Raw genomic sequence first — 26,300 nt, forward strand, 5'->3', positions numbered from 1 at the left:
CATGTTTAGATTTAGTCTACGTTGTGATTGCCGAGCGGTCTTAGCATTATCCTCAAGATAAATGCGGTGAGTACAAATCGAGGGGTTGATTCCCTTGAGGTCTGCTATCGTCCATCCAAGGGCTCCCTTATGCTCAATGAGAGTAGATATGAGCATACTCTCCTATTCTTTCTCCAGGTGGGCAGAGATCACCACCGGGTATGTCTCATCTTGACCTAAATAGATATATTTTAAATTAGAGGATAAAGGTTTTTGGTCAAGCTTTGGTGGCTTGAGGTTAGACGGTAGAGGCACTACATCAGTTTGGGGCAACTCTTCAAATTGTGGCCTCCACCGGTTAACTTCAAGTACCGGTGCAGTATCAAGCAAGGCACACGTCTCCTTAATCATGTCATCATCAAAATCATGGGAGTGGGTCAAGCACGTCTCTAGAGGGTCAGAGGATAAGGTCAGAGGTGTCGTATCTTCCACTAAAGAATCAATCATGTTAATGTCGTGGAAATCGTCATCATCCTCTAAGTTTCTGCCGTTATTGAAAAAGATGTTTGACTCCAATGTCATATTCCCAAAAGACAGTCATGACACCATTCCTGTAATTGATAATTGCGTTTAAAGTGGTAAGGAATGGGCGACCAAGAATGACGGGGATCTGAGTGCTCATATTATTAATGGGTTCAGTGTGCAGGATGATAAAATTCACAGGGTAGTAAAATATATCAACTTGGACCAACACATCCTCAATTATCCCTCTTGGTACCCGAACAGAGCGATCAGTAAGTTGTAATGTGGTTAGGGTGGGTTTTAATTCACTTAAACCTAACTACTTGTATACCGAGTAGGGAATCAGATTGACGCTCGCTCCTAAGTCAAGAAGTGCATGATCAACTCGATGGTCCCCGATTACACATGATATGGTTGGGCTACCGGGATCTTTGAATTTTTGTGGCATGTCTTGCTTTAGGATGTCACTCACTTTCTCGGTCAAGAAGATCTTTTTTTGAATACTCTGCTGTCGTTTGGTTGTACATAAGTCTTTCAGAAATTTGGCATATGAAGGCATCTGTTTTACGACATCAAGTAGAGGAATGTTGACTTTCACTTGTTTCAACACCTCTAGGATATCCTGAGAGTTAGAGAGAGGTTTTGGTGCGACCAACCGTTGGGGAAATGGAGCAACTGGCTTTTCTAGAAGATCCGGTTCTAATTTTTGTGGGGCCTCACTAGATCCATTATTGTTGTCTTCTTCTAGTTCTTGAGATTTTTCGGGCCTAACTGAAAGGGTTTTATCAATGACCTTCACACTCTTAAGAGTGGTGATGGATTTAGCGTGCCCCATTTGATTTGAAGAGCTGAGATCACTTGTCTCATATTGCGGTTTAGGATTGGGGAGCGGTTGTGCAGGAAGCATCCCCTTTTCTATAACTATCATATGTGAATCCATCTTTTGCATAAAGTCTCGCATTGCATGGGTCGGCTCTTACATGAAATTTTGAACCGATTCTTCTTGAGGTTTCCCCTGATTTGGATTTTGATTGAAGAAACTTTAAAGGGTAGCAGTTTGTCCATTTCTCCAACTAAAGTTTGGATGATTTTTCCAACCAGGATTGTACGTATTAGAGGTTAGTCCATTGAAAGGTCTTTGATAATTATTTACAGCATTGGATTGTTCATTCAACACTTCTCGAAATGTGGGTATTGTAGGACAATTTTCAGTTATATGAATATTACAATCACAGATACCGCAAACACTTTCATTAACATTATCCTTCTTTCCTTCCATGGCCTCAACTTTCCTTATGAGCGTAGTCACTTTACACTTGAGATCATCCTCTTCTTTCAAGAGATACAATCCACCTTTCTCATTTAATTGAGTCGGCCTAGACATGGTGTTCAACTTTGGGTAATAGTTTCATGATTGTGTTTTTTCAGCAAGACTATCAAGGTAGTCTCATACCTCGTCAACATTTTTATTAATGAATTCTCCATTACACATTATCTCGACCATTTGGCACATGGAAGATGTCAGTCTATTGTAGAAAAAATTTGTAATGCGCCACATTTCAAAGCCGTGTTGTGGGCATGAACTGACCAAATCTTTGAACATTTCCCAACATTGGTAAAATGTTTCATCCTCCTTTTGGGTGAAGTTCATGATTGCTTTTCTAAGGGTAATCGTTTTATGATGTGAAAAAAATTTCTTTATAAATTCCCTTTGCATATCATTCCATGTGCCAATGGATCTAGGACGCAGTGAATGTAACCACGTCTTAGCCTTCTCCTTTAAGGAAAAAGGAAAGAGTCTCAGCCTGACTGTGTCCTCAAACACATTTTGAAAATATAAAGTGGCTATGATCTCATCAAACTCTTTCAAATATAAATATGGTTCTTCAGATTCAAGCCCATAAAACTTAGGAAGGAGTTGGATAACCCCTGGCTTGATGTCCATATGTACTGTATTTTCAGGAAAAATCATGCATGAGGGTGTACTCACCCCCGCTGGTTGTAAATAATCTCGTAAAGTACGAGGCGGGGGTTCTTGATGCACCTTATTCTCATCCTGAATGTCCTCCACCCTAGGTTGGGGTAGAAGAGGTTGGTTTTCAGCCATCACTTCAATTAACTCAGGGGATTTCGAGTGGTGTTTAGTCCTGCGATGGATAGTCAACCCCTCAACCAATCCTCCTTCAGTCAAGAGACGTTGAGTGTTGTCACGGGCCCACTTGGGCATGAAACACTCACAGCCCTCAATCAAATTCGAAACCTAATCCTAAGAAAGGAAAAAAAAATCTAGAAAGAAAGAGAGAGTTGGAAAGAAGTTATCAAATTGAAAGCCTTAAGTAACAAAAATTGCAAAAGAAAATAAAACAAGTCAGTTTCTAAAGAGAAGATCTAAAATTAGAAAATCCTTAAAAAGAAAGATAGAAGTAAACTAGTTTCTAAAAGAAGAAATTCCTAAAGGAAAGTGAAAATTTCTAAAATAAATTAGGAAAGTCCTAAACTAGAAAGTAGGTTACTACAAGAGATCTGAAAAATAGAAAGTAGAGAAGGAGCTTACCGAATTAGAAATTTCTATCTTAAAAGCCTACAAAATAGGAAAGTTAGTTTTTAAACAAAAAGTCTACGAGTAGAAAATTTTCTAAAAATAAATTAGGAAATAAAGTTAAATTCTAAAAGAGTTAGAATTAGAAAGTTTCTAAAATAGAAAATCTAAACCTAAAATTAGAAAATTTCTAAAAAATAAAAATAAAATAAAGGAAAGATGAGTTAGTTTCTAAAATTAGAAAGAATTTCTAAAAAGAGAAATAATTAACCTAGTTTCTAAAAACAAAAGAGGAATGTTTCTAAAAATAAACTATTTCCTGAAAATAGAAAAAGTAGAGGAATTAGAAAGGGATTATCAAAGTAGAAGTTTATGTGAGGATCCTACAAAAGAAAAAAACAGGTTAGTTTCTAGAAATTAAACCAAAAAAATTCTAACCTAAAATTAGAAAAATCTTAATCTTAAACTAATCCTAAAACCAATTAATTTTAGAGAATCGTAGCCGTCAGTCCCCGGCAACGGCGCCAAAAAGTTGTTCACTCCCCAAGTATAGGGTTGTGATGTAGCAATAAACTCGATGAGACCGAGGTCGAATTCCAAGGGACTGAAACCTGTACGTTATCTGAAACTAGGTAGAAATAGAACTAGCCTAAGATGAAATGTAAATCAAATATAAATTGATGAATAATGGTGAAATACTAATCTAAAACTTAAGGAATTCAGAAGGAGGAAACTAAGGATTCAGAGGATCTACTTGTAGAGATTAGGGAGATCTTATGCCTGCATCAAGAATCATGGAAATCGAACTGAACTTCCTTTGATATAATTTTCAAAAGGTGAAAGGTATATGAATTAGAATGGATTCCATCCCCAAACCATGCCCAGGAGACAAAGCAAACAATAGAATTCAACTAATTGGCAACTAATCATTGATGTATGAAGGTTAGGAAGGGTACCGTCATCCGACCATGCCCAGGAGACAATGGTGAACAACAGGGCTTCCTGACGTTATAATCAAAATAAAGAAAAAGAAATACTCAAAGCCATCGCAGACTCATTGTAATCTTAGTCACAACAGACCATAAAAAAAACTAAAAGCATTCCCTTAATTAAACCAAAATCAACATCACTTTAGTCTAAACAAAAGGCACAAGCAACAAGTCTCCCATCATGCTACAAGCTTCACCTCTTAGCCCTAGCGAAGAGGTTTAGCCAGACATAATGAGGATATAATCTCTGAAAAAATTCATAAAAGAAAAGACTAAAGAAGAAGAAGGGAAATTAGAACCCGTCTCTGCGCTGTCTCTCTTCTTGCTTCACGTCCCAGCCAAGCTCCTTGAATCCCAACCGATCCCATATTCTCTCTTTTCTTCTCCTTTTTATAAGTGTTGCAATCCGTGGCTGGAGTCGGTGTAGAGTCTGTGCGTAAAGGAGTCGGTGGAATGCACAGCAACTGACTTTGAAACTTCCTGCGCACCACAAAAATTCCTTACGTAATTCTATTTACGCAGCCCAAAAACCATGCCAAAACACCACCATTTTCCTTGATATCCTTCCAAAAACACAACGTTGGGGGGTAGGGGGGAGTTTTTGGATGAGATACACATTGGACAGTTTGGATTATTAATCCGACCGTGATCGGGATCACAGAACCGGCCCACAGCGGCCGTTTTTCATGGACGCAGGCTCTGTACGCGAGTCGACGCTAAACTCTCGGTGGGGCCCACTTAGGATGACTTTTGGGAAATCCACTCCGTCCACCAGATTCCTCTCAGAATTTCGGTCGGAATTGTGTATATTTTTCCTTCTTTTGATGAGGTCCACAGGATCTTTTTCTCTGCCGTTCATCTTACGTTTGGACGGCTGAGATAAGTTATATGCTATCTTTCGAAATACTTCCACCTAGACCTGAGTGTTTTGGGCCACGTGAGTCACATGGACGGTCCGGATTAGACCTTTGGTGTACGGTGGTGGCCCATAAAGGAAAACGGTAACCCCTGTTGCGAAACAGAGGCGACGCCACGGCTCTGTGATGGTTGGTGGACCACTGCTTGATGCCAAGTGTAGAATCCACTCCGTCCATTAGCTTTAGTACGAAAAGTAGTCCAGACTTGCTTGGTTTTGGATCCCAACCATGTTGGACACTAAGATCTTAATTCGGCCGTTCATCTTAAGTTTGAACATAGATGTCTTGTGATCGGGTGCATGGGACCAAAAATTCACCATGATTGTGGTAGTACCCATCTTACGGACATAATGAACAGTCCAGATCGTACATATGTATGATAAGTGGGACCCACTACTGCAAAACAGACGGACAATGGCAGGACGCTATTTCCTTTTTTGATTTAGAGAAGATGGAGTCGGTTAGCGTGTGCTGATCGACTTTGAGAATTTTATTGCACGGCTAGTGCACTTGTCTACCGTGCACACATGATGTACATGAGGTCCTTTGAAGATGTTTGTGAGAAATCCACTCTGTCCATTTGTATTCTCATCTCATTTAACGCGTTAATACCAATTTTGAAGCATATCCAGATAGCAGGTGGGCCCAAAATCAGAGTTTTAGGGGCTGATCTATCCGTTGGGCCACTTCCACAGGGATATAACAGATGAAATTCGACGTGTACAGTTAATTTATGGTCCCAATCCCATGTATGAAGTTTCGAGCCAATCGGATGGCGAGAACCCTGTGATCTTGCATTCTGCGCCAGTTTCGGGCCTCTTTAACGTGAACGGCTTTATTTCCTCGGATCCCTGGTGTGTAAATCCTTCAATCTTAGTCCCCTGGGGTCTGTCTCATGCTTTGGTGAATTCAGAGTGTCAATCTATACATTTAGCACCCTTTTTCAATCCAGGCTCTTAAAGTCACCTTGCAACACAAACACAAGTAAATCGAGCTGTTAAACAGTATCCTGTTCGTAAATATGCAATATTTGACCCTTAACATATATCCATTGATCTCAGTCCCCTAAGGTCCGTCCCTTGCCTTGGCATTATTAGAGCATTAATTCCATTCTCTTAGTACCATTTTTCAGTCCAGGCTCCTAAAGTCACCTTGCAGCACAAACACAATTACATCGGACTGTTAGACAGTACAATGTTTGTAAATTCAGGCAATAACCAGGGTCTAATATGCAATATTTGACCCTCAACACAGACCTGAATAAGGAGAGAAGGGCTAGCTTTGCCAACTTCAACTGCTCTTGGGAGTAGTTAATAAACTCTAAAAGATTGAAAATCCATTGTCCTTACACAAATGTACATGTCCTGAAACATGGAAAATATTAGACTGGTTATAGCATTTTTTTTAGGTACGTTAGAACCATGCTTTGACATAATGAATACCTTGGGAAATAAGCTACTTTTAAAATACCCACCAATATAGCTTCTCCAATTTTACCAACTATAAAGGTAAGTCTTTAGAATTTTAAGAAACAAAACTATGTGAGATTACTTCAGGATCATTTGAATTGGGGGCATCTAGATGCATTGGATATTTCAATTACCAAGTATTACAATGCCTGGTTGGTGTAACTTCTGGCAATTGAACATAAAACAATGAAAAGCTGAAAAGCTGCAAACATAACATAAAACAATGACTTTTCGATATAAACACATAAAACTTATAGTAGAAGACATAGAACATTGTGGGGATGTTCTATGCACAATGAAGCCAAAATGTGAACTATTTAGACCACCTAAGGTGGATCCCACATTTTAGGGCCACGGTATATCCAAAATTCTTCATCAGTTATAGGGGATGCGCCTAATATAAGTTTCCAACAACCAGAGTATATCTACCAAATTACTCAATTTTTAAGAAAATGTTCCTCAAACGAACATCTTAGCTTATCCTCTTGGGGCCGCATGCCTCCAGAATGCCAAGAATATCTCCTAATTATTGAGAAACCAGTTCTGAATGGTCTGTCAATTTGGTGCTGGATGTCTTGGAGGGACCAAACATCCAACCTTTTCTGATTTAAATCCTTTTGGATGGAAAATCAAAATAATATTGGGATACTCCATTATGAACTAACCCTATTGGTTCATCGATAAATCCGTGACCACTTATTTGTTAATTGTGTAGTGAATTGGTTGTAGCATCACCCGTGGAGGATTATTTTATATACATTAACGATCTCCCATGTCCTAATAAGACTCCTTAGCTCATTTGCTAGTGTTGTTTCCGTCCTTTTCTTAAGATTATACATCATATGTTGTAGGAAGAATTTCAATCCTTCTATGAATAAATTCCATCCTTGTTGGGAGTATTTGAAATTTTATTAGGGTGAGAAGTTAGGGTTCTCTATCTTCGAATTGGTTGTATGAATAATATTACAATACCTTATTTGCTTTTAGTGCTTGTATGTAACGGTTATGGGTTATCTACAACTGTGATGTGAAGAGTTGATCCAAATTACTTGTTTTCCTTTTTTAACAACTAGCCAAGAAAAACGTACCTAAATAAGACTTTAATTTCACTACTAAACTATGAAGGTGTCTCAAAAGAATACTTTATGGATCTTCTGAGGAATGCTTTGAATGATGCTTAATTTCCAGTTTGTCCCACTCAATTTCCAGTTAGGCCCGTTCAATTTCCAGTTTGGCCCGCTGAAATTCTAGTTTGTCCCGCTCAATTTCCAGTTTGTCCCGCTCAATTTCCAGTTTAGCCCGCTCAATTTCTACTTTCCAAAATTCCTCCATGCTATAAGTTCTCCAGATGCAAATAACTAAAAAATCATGAAAACATGTCCCTCATAATGTTGTTCTGTTTTCTCTGCCGCCCCACCTAACACTTACACGTCTGCCATAAAAGCCCTGCCAACCATGAATTTGGGAGTGCACTCAAGCACACCAAAAATAACCTTTTGATGGCTGTGTATGGTATATACGATGATCAATGTTCAGTATTTTGATTGTGTTGTGGTTTTTTAGGTCGTATTGTTCGAAGGTTGGATGCTTGGTTTCAAACCTCTACCAAACGAAGTCGTTAAAGTAGTTGACCCACAGGTTAGCCCTTGAAAAAGGGATCCAGTGCTCACATCTGTTTTATATTGCATGTGCTTAGTTAGTGTATTTTTGTCAAATGCATGTTTATTATTAGTTAATCAATTTGGCTTTTATGCATGTTTATTGTTAATTAATCAGTTTGGTTTTTACTCATATCATAATTCATATTCCAGCTAGAGATCGTAAACAAAAAACTTGAAGCTTGTTATGATGCATGGGATAAGTTCGTATAGTCGTGGATAATTATCAAGATCAATAATCCAAACTGCGTGTTTCGATGGCGGTTGCAGGTTTGTAACATTTTCATGAATGGAAGTTCTGACAAGGGAAAAAATAAATCTAAATTCCTCTATTTTTCCATCTTGCATCAGGACAATCATCATTCTCATGGTTGCATTTTTTTGAAACTTTGTCACCTGTATGACATCACAGGCCGAGCTTGCTATGAGGGTGGAGGGAAAACCTGGTATGTCTGATGAAGAGGTATGTTTCTTCATCTGACATTTTCTTCTATTTTCTTTTAATCTTGCCTCATATCCCCTAATTATCTATACTTGGGCTCATGTAATTACCATTCTTCCTATAAATGGCTAATTTTAACTTAGACCTTTCTATTTAAATAACAATGTTTGAAAACTTGAAACCTGATTCGTGACTTGATAAGTCTAGTCAACTCAAAACCTGATTGAGTCCTCAATCGAGATTTTCTGGGCGAATTGAGCTGACCGGTTGATATTTTTGAATGCCCTGTAAAGATTCTCAACAAGTGTCCAAGGACATGCCATATACTACAAAAAGTGAGAACAGTGATATCTTGGCCGAATTTTTGCCAAGTGACCCAACTATCATTTCCCTAACAATTTGTGCCATTTACCTTTTACTTCTAATCCTATTATTTTCACATTGCCCTTGTTGGTACTAAAAGAAGTTATTTTGGCAATCTATTTTGAATATCATACGTCTTTTCCTTTATGTTGAGGAGAACCATGGAAGGCAATTGGCTTTTCAGTTTCTAAGCAGTGTATGCTTGTGGTGCTTTAAGCAAAATAAGGTCCAATTTGAGGCCCACGTATCCAATCAAATTCCATTAATTGGACTTGGTCCCACATATCCAATTGATAGCCTTATTGTTGGGTTTATGCAAACAACCATAGAGTATGGGAGGGTTTCATACAGCCGTACACATATCCAAGCCCATGCGGTCATACATAGAGGAAGTAGCTGAGTGGGTTTTCGGAGTCGGGAAGTTGGTTTCTCTTGTTTAATTTTCTTTCCTTCATGATGGATGGATTAGTTTGAGGGCCGATAGGATTTACTTTTTATAAATATATGTTAGAGACAACTTGCATTCAAATTGATATGTGATAGAGAATAAAATTCTCCATGTAAAAGGGGAAAAAAATTTACGATACGGTTATAGTTACAGTTATAATCCGTAGCCATAGATCGTTGAACCTAACAATGAGTTTGGGTGGAATCGCGGAATCCGCGATTGATCGCCGATCGTCACAGCGACTTGCAGTGGAATAAGAATTATCTCTTTTTTTCATTTCTTTCTTTATTCATATAATAAGAATATTTTCTAAACCAAAATTAGTTAGACGTACCATATATGATTTTAGGGCTAAAAGTTGGGCGGGCTCAACCCGACCAACCTGTGACCGACCCAACATTGGGTTAGGCTTGGGCAGGATGTATCGAGTTTGGTCTTGGGGTTTGTGCCATACAAACACCAACTTGATAAAACTTGGGTTGGGCTCGGGTTGAGGTCTCGGGTTGCCTGACCCGACATGAACCCGATTAATATATAAGTTCCTTATAAATTAATTATAATTGAGTGCAGATCATTTGTGTAGAAGGCAAAGGAAATTCCAATGCCTCACCTCAAGCTAACAAGATATCCTGGATTTCCCTCTCCCAAATAAATTGCTTGATACAAAATACAACTTGTAATGGAGTAGTAGTCCTATATTTTAGCTTGGTTGTTTAGAAAAAAATACATGGAAATAATCGTGAAGTGAAGAGAATTGACCGTGAAATGAAACGGAATCACTGAAATTGAACGTGAAATGCATGGAAATGACCGTGAAGTGAAGGGAAATGACCGTGAAATGCATGGAAATGACCGTGAAGTGGAGCGAATTGACCGTGAAATGCATGGAAATGACCGTGAAGTAAAGGGAATTAACTATGAAATGCATGAAAATGACCGTGAATCAACACGGAATTGCCGGGAATGATCGTGAAATACATGGAAATGACCGTGAAGTGAAGTGAATTGACTGAAAATTGAGCGGGACAAACTGGAAATTGAGCGAGACAAATTAGAAATTGAGCGGGCCAAACTGGAAATTGAGCTTTGCAAACTGAAAATTGAGCTTTGCAAACTGAAAATTGAGCTTTGTAAATTGAAAATTGAGCGGGACAAACTGGAAATTAATGCTTACCTCGCTATTAACCCACGCATCCTTCATCCATATCGTACTGAACCATTTCCATGCTGGCATGTCCTTGCTTGCTTTATACCAGTCATCTGCCTCTTTCACCTCCTGCCCGGATAATACTTTGAAAGGATCCATATGTAGACGAAATGGTATCGGAGAAAAATAGCAAAAGCGGTTGCTTGGTTGGGTTCGGGAACCACCTCATGGGTTGTATCAAATGCAGATAAGGACCAGTCCGGAGACATCTTGTAATATGACGGCTTCGGTATCCTTTTGGTTCTTCTTTCATAAACGGGATGGGAAGTGGATGTATTCAATACATTACCTTTGACATTACTATATGATTGCACATCCAGATCCCCATATCCAAGTTCTTTATCATCAATATCATTTACTTCCCCTCTCTTCCACAACTCCTCACCCTCCTCCATCACAAAATGTCCCTTCTGTGTACGACTACCTTCCTTCTCCTTATTAAACTCCTACCTCTCATTCGCTAACTTTTCCTTCTCCTCAAAAAATAAATCCTTCTCCCTCTTTAATTGTTCTTTCTCTTTCAGTAAGGTCTCCCTCTCATCAAACATTGCTTCTTTCCTCATTATCTCTTCCCTCTCTTTTCTCAATTCGTCCCTCTCATTCTTCAATTCCTCTCTCTCATTCTTTAACTCTTCCTTCTCAATCTGAAATTCCTCCATAAAAAGAATATCCTTATCTCTTCAGAATATTTGTCGCCGGCAGAGATGAATTGAAAAACATATTAAGCATAAAATTCACAAGATAAACATAGCGGACAAAATCAGATATAATTGAAAACAATGTATGTATGTTCTTATGAATAGGTTTGATAACAAACAAATAAGTTATCCCAATGAGCATGTTATTCATGTTAACATAATGACCATGGTGATGTATTATTAACATCCTTATACATTGGTGATCTAATATTCACAGACAATGAGTGTTATGGTTGATGAGTTTATAAAGGCTACTTCATAAATTTGAAATGACAAATATGGGTCTTATGACATATTATCTTAAATTAGGATAAATTAAATAGATGATGTAATTTTTACATTTGAGAACACGTATATTCATGAAACTCTAAAAATCTTTGAGATGAAAAATTCTAAATTAGTGTGCATACTCATGGAAATTACGTTGAAATTGAGTAACAACAAGAAAAACAATCTGATAGATCCTAAAGGGCTTCAAGTTGTCGATTAGAAGTTTTAAATACTTGACTCATACTAGCCTAAACATCTTGTATATTGTGGAATTACTTAACTACCACATGATATTTCTAAGTTAGATTCATCTACAAGTAGGGAAAAAGATTTTGCATCATTTGAAAGGTATACTTGATCATAATATTTATATGTGTGTTAAAGAATATAGACTTTTTTTTTTCTTCACAAATAGTGATTAGGTAGGCCAATTTATATAGACAATAAAAAAGTACGTTAAGTTATTTATTCTATGTTCGAAGCGGTTCATTCACATAATTATTAAAAAAGTAAGATGTGATAACAAACAAACAAACATCACTGTTGGGCCCACTATGGTTTCAATGGTGGAAATCATTATGCCCACTGTTTCCCGTGGTATGATCCACTTGATCTTTTGATATGCTTCAATTTAGGGCTAAACTGCTTAAATTAGATGGAAGAATGGATGGACGACGTGGATATACTACGGGCCAAACTGGAAATTGAGTGGGACAAACTGAAAATTGAGTAGGCCAAACTGGAAATTGAGCGCTTAAATTAGATGGAAGAATGGATGGACGACGTGGATATACTACGGGCCAAACTGGAAATTGAGTGGGACAAACTGAAAATTGAGTAGGCCAAACTGGAAATTGAGCGCTTAAATTAGATGGAAGAATGGATGGACGACGTGGATATACTACGGGCCAAACTGGAAATTGAGTGGGACAAACTGAAAATTGAGTAGGCCAAACTGGAAATTGAGCAAGACAAACTGGAAATTGAGCGGGCCAAACTGGAAATTAAGCGGGCCAAACTGAAAATTGAGCGGGCCAAACTGAAATTTGAGCGGGCCAAATTGGAAATCGAGCAGGCCAAACTGGAAATTGAGCGAGACAAACTGAAAATACAGTGGGACAAAGTATAAAGTTCATTTCATCATCCACCAAAATTACAAATTATGCTATACGTCCACCCATGCACTTCCGGCAAATATGAAATTGAGTGGGACAAACTAGAAAATCATTATGCCCACTGTTTCCCGTGGTATGATCCACTTGATATTTTCATATGTTTCAATTCAGGGTTCAACCCCTTAAATTAGATAGAAAAACGGATGGACGACGTGGATATACTACATGAAAGGGATTGGCTACTCCCCCTGCCACCAGCCAATGGCTGGTGTTCGGTGCTCTGTGGGCCCCATCATGATGTATGTGTTTCAACCATGCCGTCCATCTATTTTTATATATCATTTTATGATATTATACAAAAAATGAGGTATATCCTGATCTCAATTGGACCACATTACAGGAAACAGTGTTTAATGAACATCGACCATTAAAAACTTTTTGGTGGCCATAAAAGTATTGGATCAAGATGATCTTTGTTTTTACCCTTCATCTGGGTCTTTATGACGTAATAAACAAATTGGATTTCAAATAAACAGTACAGTGGGCCTCAGGAGGATTTAAATGATGGATATCCAATCACTATTGTTTTCCTGTATTGTGGTACATCTAAGATTTATATCCCTCTTATTTTTAGGATAAAGCCCTGGAATGAACTTTAAAAATGGATGAACGGAATGGATGAAACACAGACATCATGGTGGGGCCCACAGAGCACTGATCACCAGCCACGTACATCATGGTGGGGCCCACAGCACCGACCACCAGCCACGGGGCTGGTGTCAGGGGGAGTAGCCAATCTATTACCTATACGACATACATTCAATGTGGGCTTAACTGAGTTTAAAATATACCTGTGGTGCGTGCTTTCTTTACTGGACCGACCATTTTCAGAAGAAGACAAAATGTTGATAAGGGGGGCCCACGAAAAGGGTTTTTTTGGTCTTTCTAACGGGTGAGGAAAAGGGGTGAAAGCAACGGCAGTAAAGCATCAGTGGAAAGGGAGAGGAAAACCAAACAGTTGAAAGGGAGAGGAAAAGCAGCAGTGAAAAGGAGGGGTATTTTCGTCCTGGAATTTGGTCTCCGCACGTGCAGGTCTAGTTTGCAAAGCAAAGTTTATATTGTTTCATAAAAACAACTGGATAAAAGGTGGGGTCCACAGTCCTAAAATTCTCCGGTGAATTTGACCAAGTAGTTAATGAAATTGACCGAGATTTACATGAAATTCTCTTCGGTGAATTTGACCGAGCAATTAATGAAATTGACCGAGCGGTTAATAAAATTTTTCTTTACATTACATGAATCCGTGGAAGTTCCCTATCATATTTTTATGATATATCCGTCAAATTTATGAATTGCTCGGGGAATTTCACCAATCGTGAACCAGGAAGTAGGTCAAATGGACCAAAACCTCTCACAATTTGGATTTATAGTTTGCTCAGTATGCACTTATAGTGCTGAGTTAACTGAGTTGGGCACACCCAAATCCATAGCTCAATTGGCAGATTGAGTGGAGATACCTCGTGTCAACACTTGAGGTCTTGGTATCGATCCCCAGCGGGGGTGGCTAACATGGAGTGTGTGTACTAACAAGCTAACCCAAAAAAAAAATAATAAAAAAAATAATAAAAATAATAATAATAGTAAAATTAAATAAATAAATAAAATATACTGAGTTTGCCCACCTTGAATGTATGAGGACTAACCACGACGTTCATCCGTTTTTCCATCTAAAGTAAGGGTTTCAGCCCAAATTGGTGGTATATCAAAATATCAAGTGGATCACACCAAGGAAAGAGTGGTTCCACCGTAGAAACCTTGTTACGCCCCCACAATGATGTTTTACTTGTAATCCATCGTGTTCATAGGATGATTTTTGCATGGATGAACCGAAAACCAAGATGCGAGCTTCATCCAGCAGTTCAATGGCCCACAAAAAATTTACACCGTTTAGGTAAATGTACATTATACCTGTAGTGCTACTTTCTTCCGTGGAAGGACCATTTTCAAAAAAACGAGAAAATGCTGATGAATAAAAAGGGTGGGATCCAGCTGGAGCGTGTTGCGATCCAAGCAACAGATGCGGTGGCGGAGTTTTCGTCTCTCTCTGTTTTTTTTTGCAAAATGGAGCGAGGTAAGGGAGGGAGAGGAAACGACGCAGCAGTGAAAAGGAGGGGTAGTTTCTTGCTTAAAGTCGCTGTTCGCACGTGCTAGTCTAAGTTGGTAACTAAAGTTTGTATTCCTTTATAAAAACCGCTGGATAAAAGGTTTTGTCTACAGTGGTCATTTTGGCCTCACTCCCTAAAATGATCTAAAAACTAGATGCACAAATCATGATGCGCCCACAGGCCACTATCCAGTAGCCACCTCCCTATCAGGCTGCGTCAGTAGGTGTGCGATCCACGTGATCGGAATCATCCGTTTGGGGCTAGTTACTTCCGTTGGGCCGTATAACAGATTCTACGCAAGATGAACGGTTCTGAACGTTGGAATATTCAGCATCTGTGGGTGGCAACACACCACCGGATCCTGAGTCGCGACGGATGCAAACGAACGCTTTGGTCATTCGGGGGGGCGCAAGGACTGAATAAACCAAGAAGTGGTTTCGCCACATGTCTGACAGTTATCACACGTGTTTGTCCTTTGACGCGGATTGCATACTTACCCTGCCTGTAGTGACGTGTCTCCTGGTCGGTGCTCTCTGTGGGCCCCACAATGATGTGTGTTTAATCTACATCGTCCCTCCATTTTTTCAGTTCAATTTAAGGGTGACCACACCACATCAAAGTGTGGTGATTGAATGGCCACCGTTAAAAACTTCTTTGGGCCACAAAACTTTTGGATTTTCCCTTCATCCAGATCGTGTGTCCTAATTAACTGGTTAGATGGCAGATAAACACAGTAAACCCTAGGAAGTTTTTAATGGTGGGCATTCAATTACCACTCTTTTCATGTAGTGTGGTCCACCTGATCTGATACAATGTGGTACGATTGAGGAGTGAAACGGTCCTGATTGTTGAGTGAGTATATCTGATGAGTGTTCCCACCCGATGGATGGTTTGGATTTCCCATGCACCCGAGTGATTGCTTGCAGATGGGCAGTGTCTACCGTGTCCACGCGTGTAGGGAAATTACATGCACGTTATACTCGGGACGCAGATTGTACACTGACCTTACCAGTAGCGGACTCCCAACTGGTTAGTGCTCTGTGCGCCCACCGTGATATATTTTTTCCAGACCGTCCATCCATTTTTTCATCTCATTCTAGTGCATGAACTCAAAAATGAAGAAGATCCAAATCTCAGGTGGACCACACCACAAGAAACAGTGGTGATTGAAAACCCACCGTTAAAAACCTGCTGGGGGTCACAAAAAGATTTGGAATAAGCTGATATTCATGTTTTACCTTCATCCAGGTCCATGATCTAATCAACATGTATGGATGACAATCAAACATTACAGTGGGCCTAAGGAAGTTTTTAATGATGGACATTCAATCACTAATGTTTTCCTGTGATGTGGTCCACATGAGATTTCAATCTACTTCAATTTTTAATTCATGAGCTAAAATGAACTGGAAAAATGGATGAATGGCTTGGATAAAACATATATTGTTGCAGGGTCCACAGAACACTTACCAGTAGCAACTGTAGCTCAAGGCGGGCTCAGCTAGCAATCTGCCTCTTGGGTTAGTTTACGCGTTTGTACCCACGCTGGAATTTTAGCCTTTGAATCTCTGAAGTTAGGTCATCTTTCAATGAGTCTACCTTTATACGTTAAAAAGCCAATAACGTATGCATTTTGATAATTGGTTCTTTTGCTTTGAGCATAAACAGTCCTAGCAACCTTTGTACCATTAAACGGTTGGAATATTCAGCATTAGATTTTTTATTTTTATTTTTCAAATAGATAGTTTCAATTGATTATTAGAAAAAATAAATCCAATGACTAAAGTTTTGGACATATCATATTAGAGGATATATTGGTGTAAACCTTGTTATCTAATATTCAAGCTGTGTTCCATGCTTGATAAACCACATTCGGAGGGAAATCCAAACCACTACCCGTACTTTGATCTACCCACACATACACATTCGCATCCACCCGCACATCCGACTCAACCACAACCCGATTCCCCGACACGTTCCTTAAGGCATGGTTAGGAAACGATCCATCACCCACCAGCAACGAATATTGCACGTGCCTGATAAGGTTAGGAAACAAAAGCACCCGAGAGAAATCAACGGCCCACCTGCTCGCACTCCCATCCACAGACGCCCTCGCAACCGTCGATCTAAGCCCCATCCCTTGTACATCATTCCTGTCAACAACGACATGATCAACGGTCGTGAATGGCCCATTCGACTGGTCCAACTTAACAATATCAACCCCACTACCATCACCGGAAAACATATTATCTACGATGTTGAGGCCACGTATGACACCCTTGATAGACTTAAGTGCCACGTAAGCATTGCCGAGGAAAAACGATCCGCTGACGTGGAGTTGAACCGGGTCCTCGGCTACTATCCCAGTGTAGTCCAAATAGCAATTAACGATCCGGGTCTGGGTCAGACCCGGTAGTCGCAGATAAATCCCGGTCCCACCGAATCCTGTGGCCTTATTGTAGCAGTGGACCCCAGTTAGCATGTTGGCCTGGCCCACTACTAAGACACCGATCGACGCTGAAAAAATGGCTACGTCAGTGACAGCATTGTCATTGCCCATGAGATTGATTGCAATGCCAGAGAAGTTCTTCTCGCCAGGATCTCCACCGGCTGTGATGTGCTGGCCCAGGAAGGAGTCCCTGATGAGCGTGTCATGTCCTCCTTGGACTAGGATTCCATCAGTAGTGAAATGGGTGATGTAGCAGTTCTGTATAGAGGTTCTGAGGGAGTTGATTACTGAAATGCCACCTCCTCTGTAGTTAGTCCAGCATGAGGTCTTTGAGTGTTATGTACTCATAGGATGAGGAGAATGATTCGACGGCTACAGATTGTTCTAAGGTGGGCCCATCAGCTTCTTCCTTTTCTATTGAGGTTAGTTTGGAGGATGAAGATGGCCATAGCTCGATTAGATGCCTGTCGATTGGGAAGTCATCAGATGCACGTAGAGATCCTCCATGGATCTGTCCCACCACAAAATCAGATTATGGTAATCAGTATGTTTTTGAGATGTTCAAGGCCCACCTGTCAAGAAACATCCTTATCAGAACCTCAGGTTGGACACACCATAGGGGGGAAATGGACAATATGCCAACAGCCTAGATATTCACTTATTGTGGCCCACCTAATTTTTGGCATGTTTTGATTTTTGTTGGGTCCCTTAAACCAGCTGGGGCACAGCTGATGAATGGATTGGAGGAGAAATACGCAAAAGGGTGGACCCTACATTCCATCTGGAAGTTGCTATGGTGGGTATCCCCTTCCCAATGTCCCCCATTTTTACATTTGGTGTGGCCCAACTAAGTCATAGATCTCGCTGGGCTTTTAATTATAAGCTTATCATGTGGGGACGCATTTAATGGACGGGTTGGATGGAACTCAAACATCACAGTGGGCCAGGCCAAGTTAGCGCCCTACTTTGAACAGCTCGGATTTCATCAGGCCGAATTCTGGCCCCAGCTTCCATTTACGGATGGGCCTCAACATCAGGACTGGGCAGGACCCAAAACCCATCCATCACGCCCATTGCCGACCTAATGTCCAGAAAGCTGGTACAAACATCCCCACCATCCAAATAAGTGTGACCGAATCCCAGCACACATCTCAAAATGGGATTTTCGAAAATCCTTTTTGGAGTGTGTGCTGGACGCCAGAGAGGGAAGGCCACCACCGACCCACCACTATACACCGTCTGCACCGAATTGGGCCCACAAGAATAATACAATAATTAGAAAGGCAAGAAAAGCAGAGAACGGTCGTTTTCATTAGGTAGAAACTTGCTCTTGAAGCACATGAAAAATGAACGGTGGAGATTGAGCAGTGATGTAAAGATCACCAATTTGTTGCAGTAGAAGGATAGCGTGTTTAGCAAGGATAAAAAAGGCATGTGGGGTGTAGGGAAATACATGGAACATTCGGTGTATATACTATCCATTGCCTAATTAATAAGGTGGGCCCGGCGCACCTTCTCAAATTGGACGCTGCTATCTATCAACATCACCATTAATTTGTAGGGTTCATATATACTGAATGTTCGGTGTATGCACTGTCGACTGGAATCAGTATCCTGTGGTTTCAATGCTTAGGCCCCAATGTTAGTTTTTCACCAACAGATCCAGACCATCCAAATTGTGGGTCCCATTCACATAAACGCAAATCCTAACCGTCCAATTGATGGCTACCAAATGGATGGCTAAAAGTAGATTATTGAGTGGTCCAAATTCGAAGGGAAAATCAGATGGTTATTGTTATCTTCTTAGTTCAACTTTTCTATTATGCTCCATCCATAGTTGGGTCAGCGATTTGGACGGTCTGGATTGCGGTACGACTATGCCATCCTCTAAATTTGGATGGCGAGGTGGCCGAGGGACGGACCTAGCTGCTTATCTACTGGACCAAGATGGACCTCAATCTAGGAAGTTGTATACACGGTCTGAGTTCAATAAGGAGAAATTTACCATCATAGACAAAACCCTTTGTCCAACGGTCTTTATGAAAGAATACAAACTTAAGTTACCAACTTAGACTAGCATGTGCGGATATCGAATTTGAGGACAAAAATACCCTTGCTTTTTAAGTAAGCTAGTTTATCACCATGGATTTGGTAGCCCTCTATGGCTACGGATTATAACCGTAGCCATATATACCGTATCCCATCCAACTGCCGACCCCGACATTGGGAAATGTCATTGAATTGGGGTCAACCGGGTCAGTGGGACAGTGACTCAGGGTTGACCGGGTCAGCGGAATGTGGCTTTTTTTTTTTTTTTTTTTTTCTGGGTTAGCTTGTTAGTACACACCCATGTTCATACACGCACTTAAGAATAAGTTACTCGATGTGTCATATATGAATTTGGGGTAGGAGAATCTACTCTACCCAAATATCTTAGTTACTTCGCAAGATTCTATCAGATTAATGGTCTAAAATTCATTTTATTTATACTTTTGCTTTTTATTATAAGTTTTAGTTTAATTATAGCTTTTCATCCCCTGAGCTTTACGAGTTGTGTTCAACATGAAAAGTACTAGAAAATTTGAAGAATAAAGTGGTGAAAGGTAATATTGAAACTTAGAAATTGAGTTTTGAGAGCTTGGGAAAATAATGGGGTAATGATTTGAGAGTGAAAAGGGTAAAAATGAGTATAAATAGGGTAAGAATGAAGTAGAAATAGTCCAAGGTAAGAATGGAGTAGCTATGCATAGTATATTTATGGGGCTTTGAATTTAATTATTAAATCAATTTTAATATATTTAATTAGGTATGTATGTAATGTTTGACATAATGTTTATAATAATCCCATTAAAATATATATTTTACCTCAAAATGATGAAATTTCAAGTCTTGGATATGCCACAAGCACATGATCACATCCGAGGCAACCTACAAATTAAGTGAGGCAACATAGAAATTTAGCGAGGCAATATAAAAATTAAGCAAGGCAACCTACAAATTGAGCGAGGGAAGCTAGGAATTGAGCGAAGCAACCTATAAATTGAGTGAGGGAACTTAAAAATTAAGCGAGACAACTTAAATATTGAGTGAGACAACCTAAAAATTGAGCGAGGGGACTTAGAAATTGATCGAGGGATCTTAAAAATTGAGCGAGGTAGCCTAGGAATTAAGTGAGGCAATGTAAAAATTAAGCGAGGCAACTAAGGAATTGAGCGAGGTAACCTACAAATTGAGCGAGGGAACCTACGAATTAAGCGAGGGAACGCAGAAATTCAGTGAGGCAACGTACAAATTGAGCGAGGCAAGCTAAAAATTGAGCGAGGGAACCTAGAAATTCAACGAGGCAAGCTCAAAACTGAGAGAGGAAACTTAGAAATTGAGTGAGGGAACTTAGAAATTGAGAAAGGGAAACAAGGAATTGAGCGAGGCAATGTAGAAATTAAGCGAGGCAACCTAAAAATTGAGCGAGGCAATGTAGAAATTGAGCGAGGGAGCCTAGGAATTAAGCGAGGCAACCTAGGAATTAAGCGAGGTAACCTAGAAATTGAGCAAGGCAACGTAGAAATTGAGCGAGGCAACTAAGGAATTGAGTGAGGCAACGTAGAAATTGAGCGAGGTAAGAAAGGAATTGAGCGAGGCAACCTACAAATTGAGCGAGGGAACACAGGAATTAAGCAAGGGAACCTATGAATTGAGTGAGGCAACCTACAAATTGAGCGAGGCAATATAGAAATTCAACAAGGTAACCTAGGAATTGAGCGAGGCAACCTAGGAATTGAGCGAGGCAGTGTAAGCATGGAGCGAGGGAACCTAGAAATTGAGCGAGGCAACTTATAAATTGAGCGCGGCAACCTAGGAATTGAGCGAGGGAAGCTAGAAATTGTGCAAGGAAACGTAGAAATTGAGCGAGGGAACCAAGGAATTGAGCAAGGCAAATTACAAATTGAGCGAGGCAGTGTAGAAATTGAACGAGGCAACGTAGGAATTGAATGAGGGCAACGTAGGAATTGAACGAGGGAAGCTAGAAATTAAGCGATGCAACCTAAAAATTCAGTGAGGCAACCTAGGAATTAAGCAAGGAAACCTAGGAGTTGAGTAAGGCAACATAAGCATTCAGCGAGGCAGCCTAAGAATTGAGCAAGGGAACCTAAAAATTGAGTGAGGGAACCTAGAAATTCAGCGATGATTAAAGTGTTCTTGTGAACCATCAATCTTCTCTGTTATAATGCTGCGTATACACGAGGAACCAACTGTGGCTATTGGAACGTTGAACTGATGGGTCCATTTCATAGATCAGCAGATACTATGCCATTTTTTAAAAAATAAAAAAAATCTTTTCTTTTAAAAAGGCAGTCCTTGCCTCAATGATAGACTCTGAGGAGTTTCAACACGGGGTCTTGGGTTCGAAACCCACCCATGGGTGGTAAAATCCCACCACACATGCGTGGGTAAAAGAATTAGATAATCTTAATTGATGAAAACTTTACTTTCACAACATTATTTCAAATCTGTACATCTGCTTTATATATGTTACGGTGGACCCCGTAAAAATTAAGGGTGACCATCTCATAAATTTTTTTCTTTTCGTTTCTCTTTTTAACATATCTGCCAAAATCCCACTATTCTTTACAACGGTTAAGTGAGGGATCCTAGCCTTTGAGTTTTAACCGGATAAATCTACTCCAACCATACCATTACATGTGCAATCGCACATAAGATCTATTGCCAGAAGAATATACATAAATAAATAAATAACATTAACTGGTTCGGGTAGCTAAGCCAGCATCTTTCACCACCAGCTCTGATGGCTTGACTAGTCAAAGAAGAACTTTAATCCAATCAGGCTCACATGGCTTCCTTATCTGTCTAACGTGTGCTCGCTTCTTCTTTAACAGGTCCTTCCTCTTTGATTATCTGCTCTTCTTTAACAGGTGCTTCCTCTTTGATTAACAGCTCTTCTTTAACAGGTGCATCCTCTTTCATGATCAGCTCTTCTTTAACAGGTGCTTCCTCTTTCATGATCAGCTCCTCTTGTTCAATGAGGGGCTGACCCACCTCTTCCTTCAATCCAATGGCATTTGTTTCCTTTTGGACGGCCTCACCTTCATCACCTCTGAAGGAATCTATGGGCTGGTCCACCTTTTTCTCTACTTCTTCCGTCAAGTCCTCCACCTGCATTCCCATTTACACCATCAATGAAAATATTATTTGAAAATATTTACTGCATATAGCCCACCCATGATGGATGTACTGTTAGATGTTCTGGACCGTCTATTAGTGGACCTACCAAGGATGGACAACCAACAGTAAACTCGCATTATTCTGACAGTCCTAGAGGCCGGATTGGCAGTATTCAAAGCCACGGATGAAAACTAATATTGAACAGTATATTCAACTGGGAAAATGGGTTGGCTAAGAGTGTCCAGCCTGTATGATTTACTCACGGCCCACCACATGCACGGTTCAGATCATCCCACCATAAGCTTCGGTTCTACATAGCTGTCAAGGTTTTACTCTTACTTGTTTATCTATTAGAAATGTATAACGTAGAAACATGTGAATTTGATGACCGAAATAGACCATGACAAGAAATCATTCCAATCCACTGATATGACACTGCACATTAGTGCTGTATATGATGATAAAAAAATTGAAATGACCATTTGTAATTCAACTACCCGAATTTCAGTGACGGTCCATATGATACCGGTCCCATCATGGTTGAACGGCTAAGAATTGTGGAAACAGGCGCCACCAGCTAGGTCATCAAGAAGTCATCACCACAGTTTGACAATCGGACGGTTATTAAGATGCTTACACACTGAAATTCGGTAATCTCCTTGCACCCAGTGGTTGCTTAAAAGTAATATTAGGGAGTAAACCTTGTCAATGAAGTCTTTGGCCTGTTCAGCATCATCCCCCACTTCTTTGGCAGCGTTCTCAACCCACAAAGCCACACACTTCAGTGGCGTATTGTCGGGAAGATTATCTCCCACCTTATCCGCGACATGTTCCACCACCTCGGCGACATCCTCCACAGCCTCGACTACATCTTCCACCATATTCACCACTTGTTCAACCTTCCCTGAACATGCCCCAAAGACTCAGAATCTAACACTACAATGCACCAGTCATTTTACATTAAGCATGGTGTTTACCATAGTTGGCATGCAAGGCAATTCGACTTAGGAATTGGCTGAGTCAACCCGGCCTGGTCACTGATCTAGTCACTGGGTTGGGAGAAATAGGGACGCACGGGACTTCGCCCTGGTTTCCCAAGTCAAAGTGTGACAGGGTGAGGGTGAGCCTTTAGGGGCGGATCTGTAATTTTTAAGAGAGAAATTAATTTATTTGACCATAAGAATTGTAAAAAAAAATCATTTTTGACCCGAGTGGTTAAAATGTTCTCTGCCAGTGGCAGGGCGATGATTAGAGTGTTCTTGTGAACCATCAATCTTCTCTGTTATAATGCTGCGTGTACACGAGGAACCAACTGTGGCTGTTGGAACGTTGAACTGATGGGTCCATTTCACATATTAGCAGATACTGTACCATTTTTCCAAAAAAAAAAAAAAAAATTTCTTTTCTTTTAAAAAGGCAGTCCTTGCCTCAATGATAGACTTTGAGGAGTTTCAACATGGGCGCACGCGCTCGCGCTCGGGCTCGGGCTCGGGCACGGGCACGGGCGTGGGCGAGGGTGTGGGCAGTGAGGCAGTGTGGTTATAGTGGTGCTAGATGGCGCACTTTGCACTTTGCACATACGCATCGTGTCGCAGAGTGGTCGCTCCCTCGCGACCTTACGCGAACCGGCGTGAGACGGTGCGACCTCGGTGCGATGGGTCTAGTACGATGGGTCTCGTCAGAGCCTTAGGGCGGTGTGGATCTGAAAAGTTGGAAATGAGCCTGGGTTTTATAGGTAACTGAGAATGGTCGGATCTTAAATCCGAAACGTCCAGCCATTTCTATAAACGGATGGCTACCTTAAAAGCCACAACGATCCGAAAACGAACGAGCCAGGATGATCTAACGGTTAGATCTACAGATCTAATGACCAGAAACGTCTGGGATTAATGGACAGTGGTTAGAAACGTTTTTCAAACGTTTTGGACCATTGAATACCACACAGCAACGGGTCTAAACCTGAGGCCTATATAAACTGGACAATTCCAGTCCGATTTCATCATCTCAACACACCATCTCTCTCATCAAATCAGATACAGTCCATAGCTTTATTTTTAAAATACTGTTATCATCTCCATCGTCTAAGTCTGCCAGAAGAAATCTACTGCGTTAAAACTGTTCCGTAGTGGACCTGTCGTGATTGCTGCATGCTGGATCCAGATAAGGCTTGTCTTATCCTGAGAGTAATTCGCCTGTAACCCATCAGCAGTTGATAAAGGGGCGAATTACGCTTTAAGAACAGCATATTTTATACGTGATTCAGGCTAGTGATAATTTTTATTTTTCTATTTTTTTATTTTCGGTGTATTTAAAAGAAATTTTTTAACAATCTTAAAGCATGATTCAAGGACACCGAAAGTGTTGCATCAATTAAACTGATGAATCAGGATCTTATCCGATTGGACCGATTCGATGATTCAAATTTCACTAGATGGCAGGACAAACTGAAATTCTTGCTGATCGCTCTGAAGATCTTCTACATTCTGGACCCGACTCTCCAACCTCTGCCTGGATCAAAGAACACTGACACTCTAGAAAGGTAGTAAGGACAACATTTAGAGGGATGAGGTTGAAACTCTTTACTCGAAATTTCACCAGTGAAAGAAACCCAACCCAAAATTAGAAAATCTTTAAATATTGAGTTTAATGCGTAACAATAATTCATTGATAAGTGAAAAGTTTCAGCACTAAATAAATTAATAACCTCATCCAAGATGATAGTGTTGGCCGTTATAAAAGAAGAGTGAGTATTAAACTCTTAATGAAGTCCAGTCAAACATGACAAGTGTTTTAAACGGAAACACTAGAAGGATTTCACCTATGTGAACATAGAAGTGGTGCTGCTTCTCATGAGACTTAGAGTTATCTCGGGATCGTTCATGAAACAGGATAAACACATGACCATTAAAAGTACTAAGCGAGATTATAAAAGAACACCTAACGCATGAGCTATTATGTGTGTCGTATTTTCGGTTATATCATAAAGGAATAACTGGTTCAAAGCTGTGGCAACTACAAATTTCGAAATAACTTTAAAATGTTTACACTAAGGAAAGATTCAAATCGCAAGATATCTTTCTTTATACATAATAACTGTTATTATTCTGGCAGAGTTTTCATTGTTTTCAAAACTAGTGGGGGATTGTTGAAAATTAGTTGTTTTAAAAATAATAAAAATGAAAATTTAAAATTTTCAAAATTTCATACTTTTCCTGCAAAATACTTTTTGAATTTTTTGAATTAAAAAGTTCGGTGTGTGTGTTTTGTCCCACATCGAAAATGCAAAGAATATTTTTATGGTTTATATGAGGTGTTGAGAAGGGTATTCTTACTTGGAGCTTTTTGGAGGAGATGAAACACGGGTTGCGTGCTTCGCACATGCACGGGCGCGCGCGATAGCGCTAGGGCACGGACACGGGCGTGGGCAGTGAGGCAGTGTGGCTGTAGTGGCGCACTTTGCACTTCGCATGTGCGCATCGTGTCACAGAGTGGTCATTCCTTTGCGACCTTACGCGAACCGGTGCAAGATGGTGCGACCTCAGTGCGATCGCGGTGCGATGGGTCTAGTCAGAGCCTTAGGGCGGTGTAGATCTGAAAAGTTAAAAATGAGGCTAGGTTTTATAGGTGACTGAGAATGGTCGGATCTTAAATCCGAAACGTCCAGCCATTTCTATAAACGGATGGTTACCTTAAAAGCCACAACGGTCCGAAAACGGACGAGCCAGGATGATCCAACAGTCAGATCTACAGATCTAATGACCAAAAACGTTTGAGATTAATGGACAACGGTCAGAAACGTTTTTCAAACGTTCTGGACCATTGAATACCACACAGCAATGGGTCTAAACCTGAGGCATATATAAACTGGACCATTCCAGTTCGATTTCAT

General features: G+C 40.2%; 1 protein-coding gene, 1 non-coding gene and 1 pseudogene across 2 annotated transcripts; 1 reads left to right on the forward strand and 2 right to left on the reverse strand.

The window, feature by feature from the left end:
* Positions 1–2,063: 2,063 nt before the first annotated feature.
* LOC131223255 (small nucleolar RNA R71) lies at positions 2,064–2,170 on the forward strand. Its single transcript, XR_009160356.1, has one exon. It is a non-coding gene; the product is annotated as a small nucleolar RNA R71 (small nucleolar RNA).
* Positions 2,171–16,621: 14,451 nt separating this feature from the next.
* On the reverse strand, positions 16,622–18,055 carry LOC131248742 (polygalacturonase QRT3-like; annotated as a pseudogene).
* Positions 18,056–21,879: 3,824 nt separating this feature from the next.
* Positions 21,880–23,339, reverse strand: LOC131255739 (uncharacterized). Its single transcript, XM_058256544.1, has 2 exons — positions 23,113–23,339; positions 21,880–22,402 (listed from the first exon to the last, which is right to left on the reverse strand). The coding sequence occupies exons 1-2, from the start codon at positions 23,290–23,292 to the stop codon at positions 22,097–22,099; spliced, it is 486 nt and encodes a 161-aa protein (XP_058112527.1). The 5' UTR covers positions 23,293–23,339; the 3' UTR covers positions 21,880–22,096.
* Positions 23,340–26,300: the final 2,961 nt, after the last annotated feature.

The sequence above is a fragment of the Magnolia sinica genome, chromosome 1 (genome assembly GCF_029962835.1).
Source record: "Magnolia sinica isolate HGM2019 chromosome 1, MsV1, whole genome shotgun sequence".
Lineage (NCBI taxonomy): Eukaryota > Viridiplantae > Streptophyta > Magnoliopsida > Magnoliales > Magnoliaceae > Magnolia > Magnolia sinica.

Bases quoted from the DNA above. Each gene is read 5' to 3' on its own strand.
- LOC131255739 (XM_058256544.1), bottom strand. From the start codon at position 23,292: ATGGTGGAAGATGTAGTCGAGGCTGTGGAGGATGTCGCCGAGGTGGTG. The intron at 22,403-23,112 runs GTTTACTCCCTA...ATGGGAATGCAG, and splicing joins CCAAAGACTTCATTGACAAG to GTGGAGGACTTGACGGAAGA.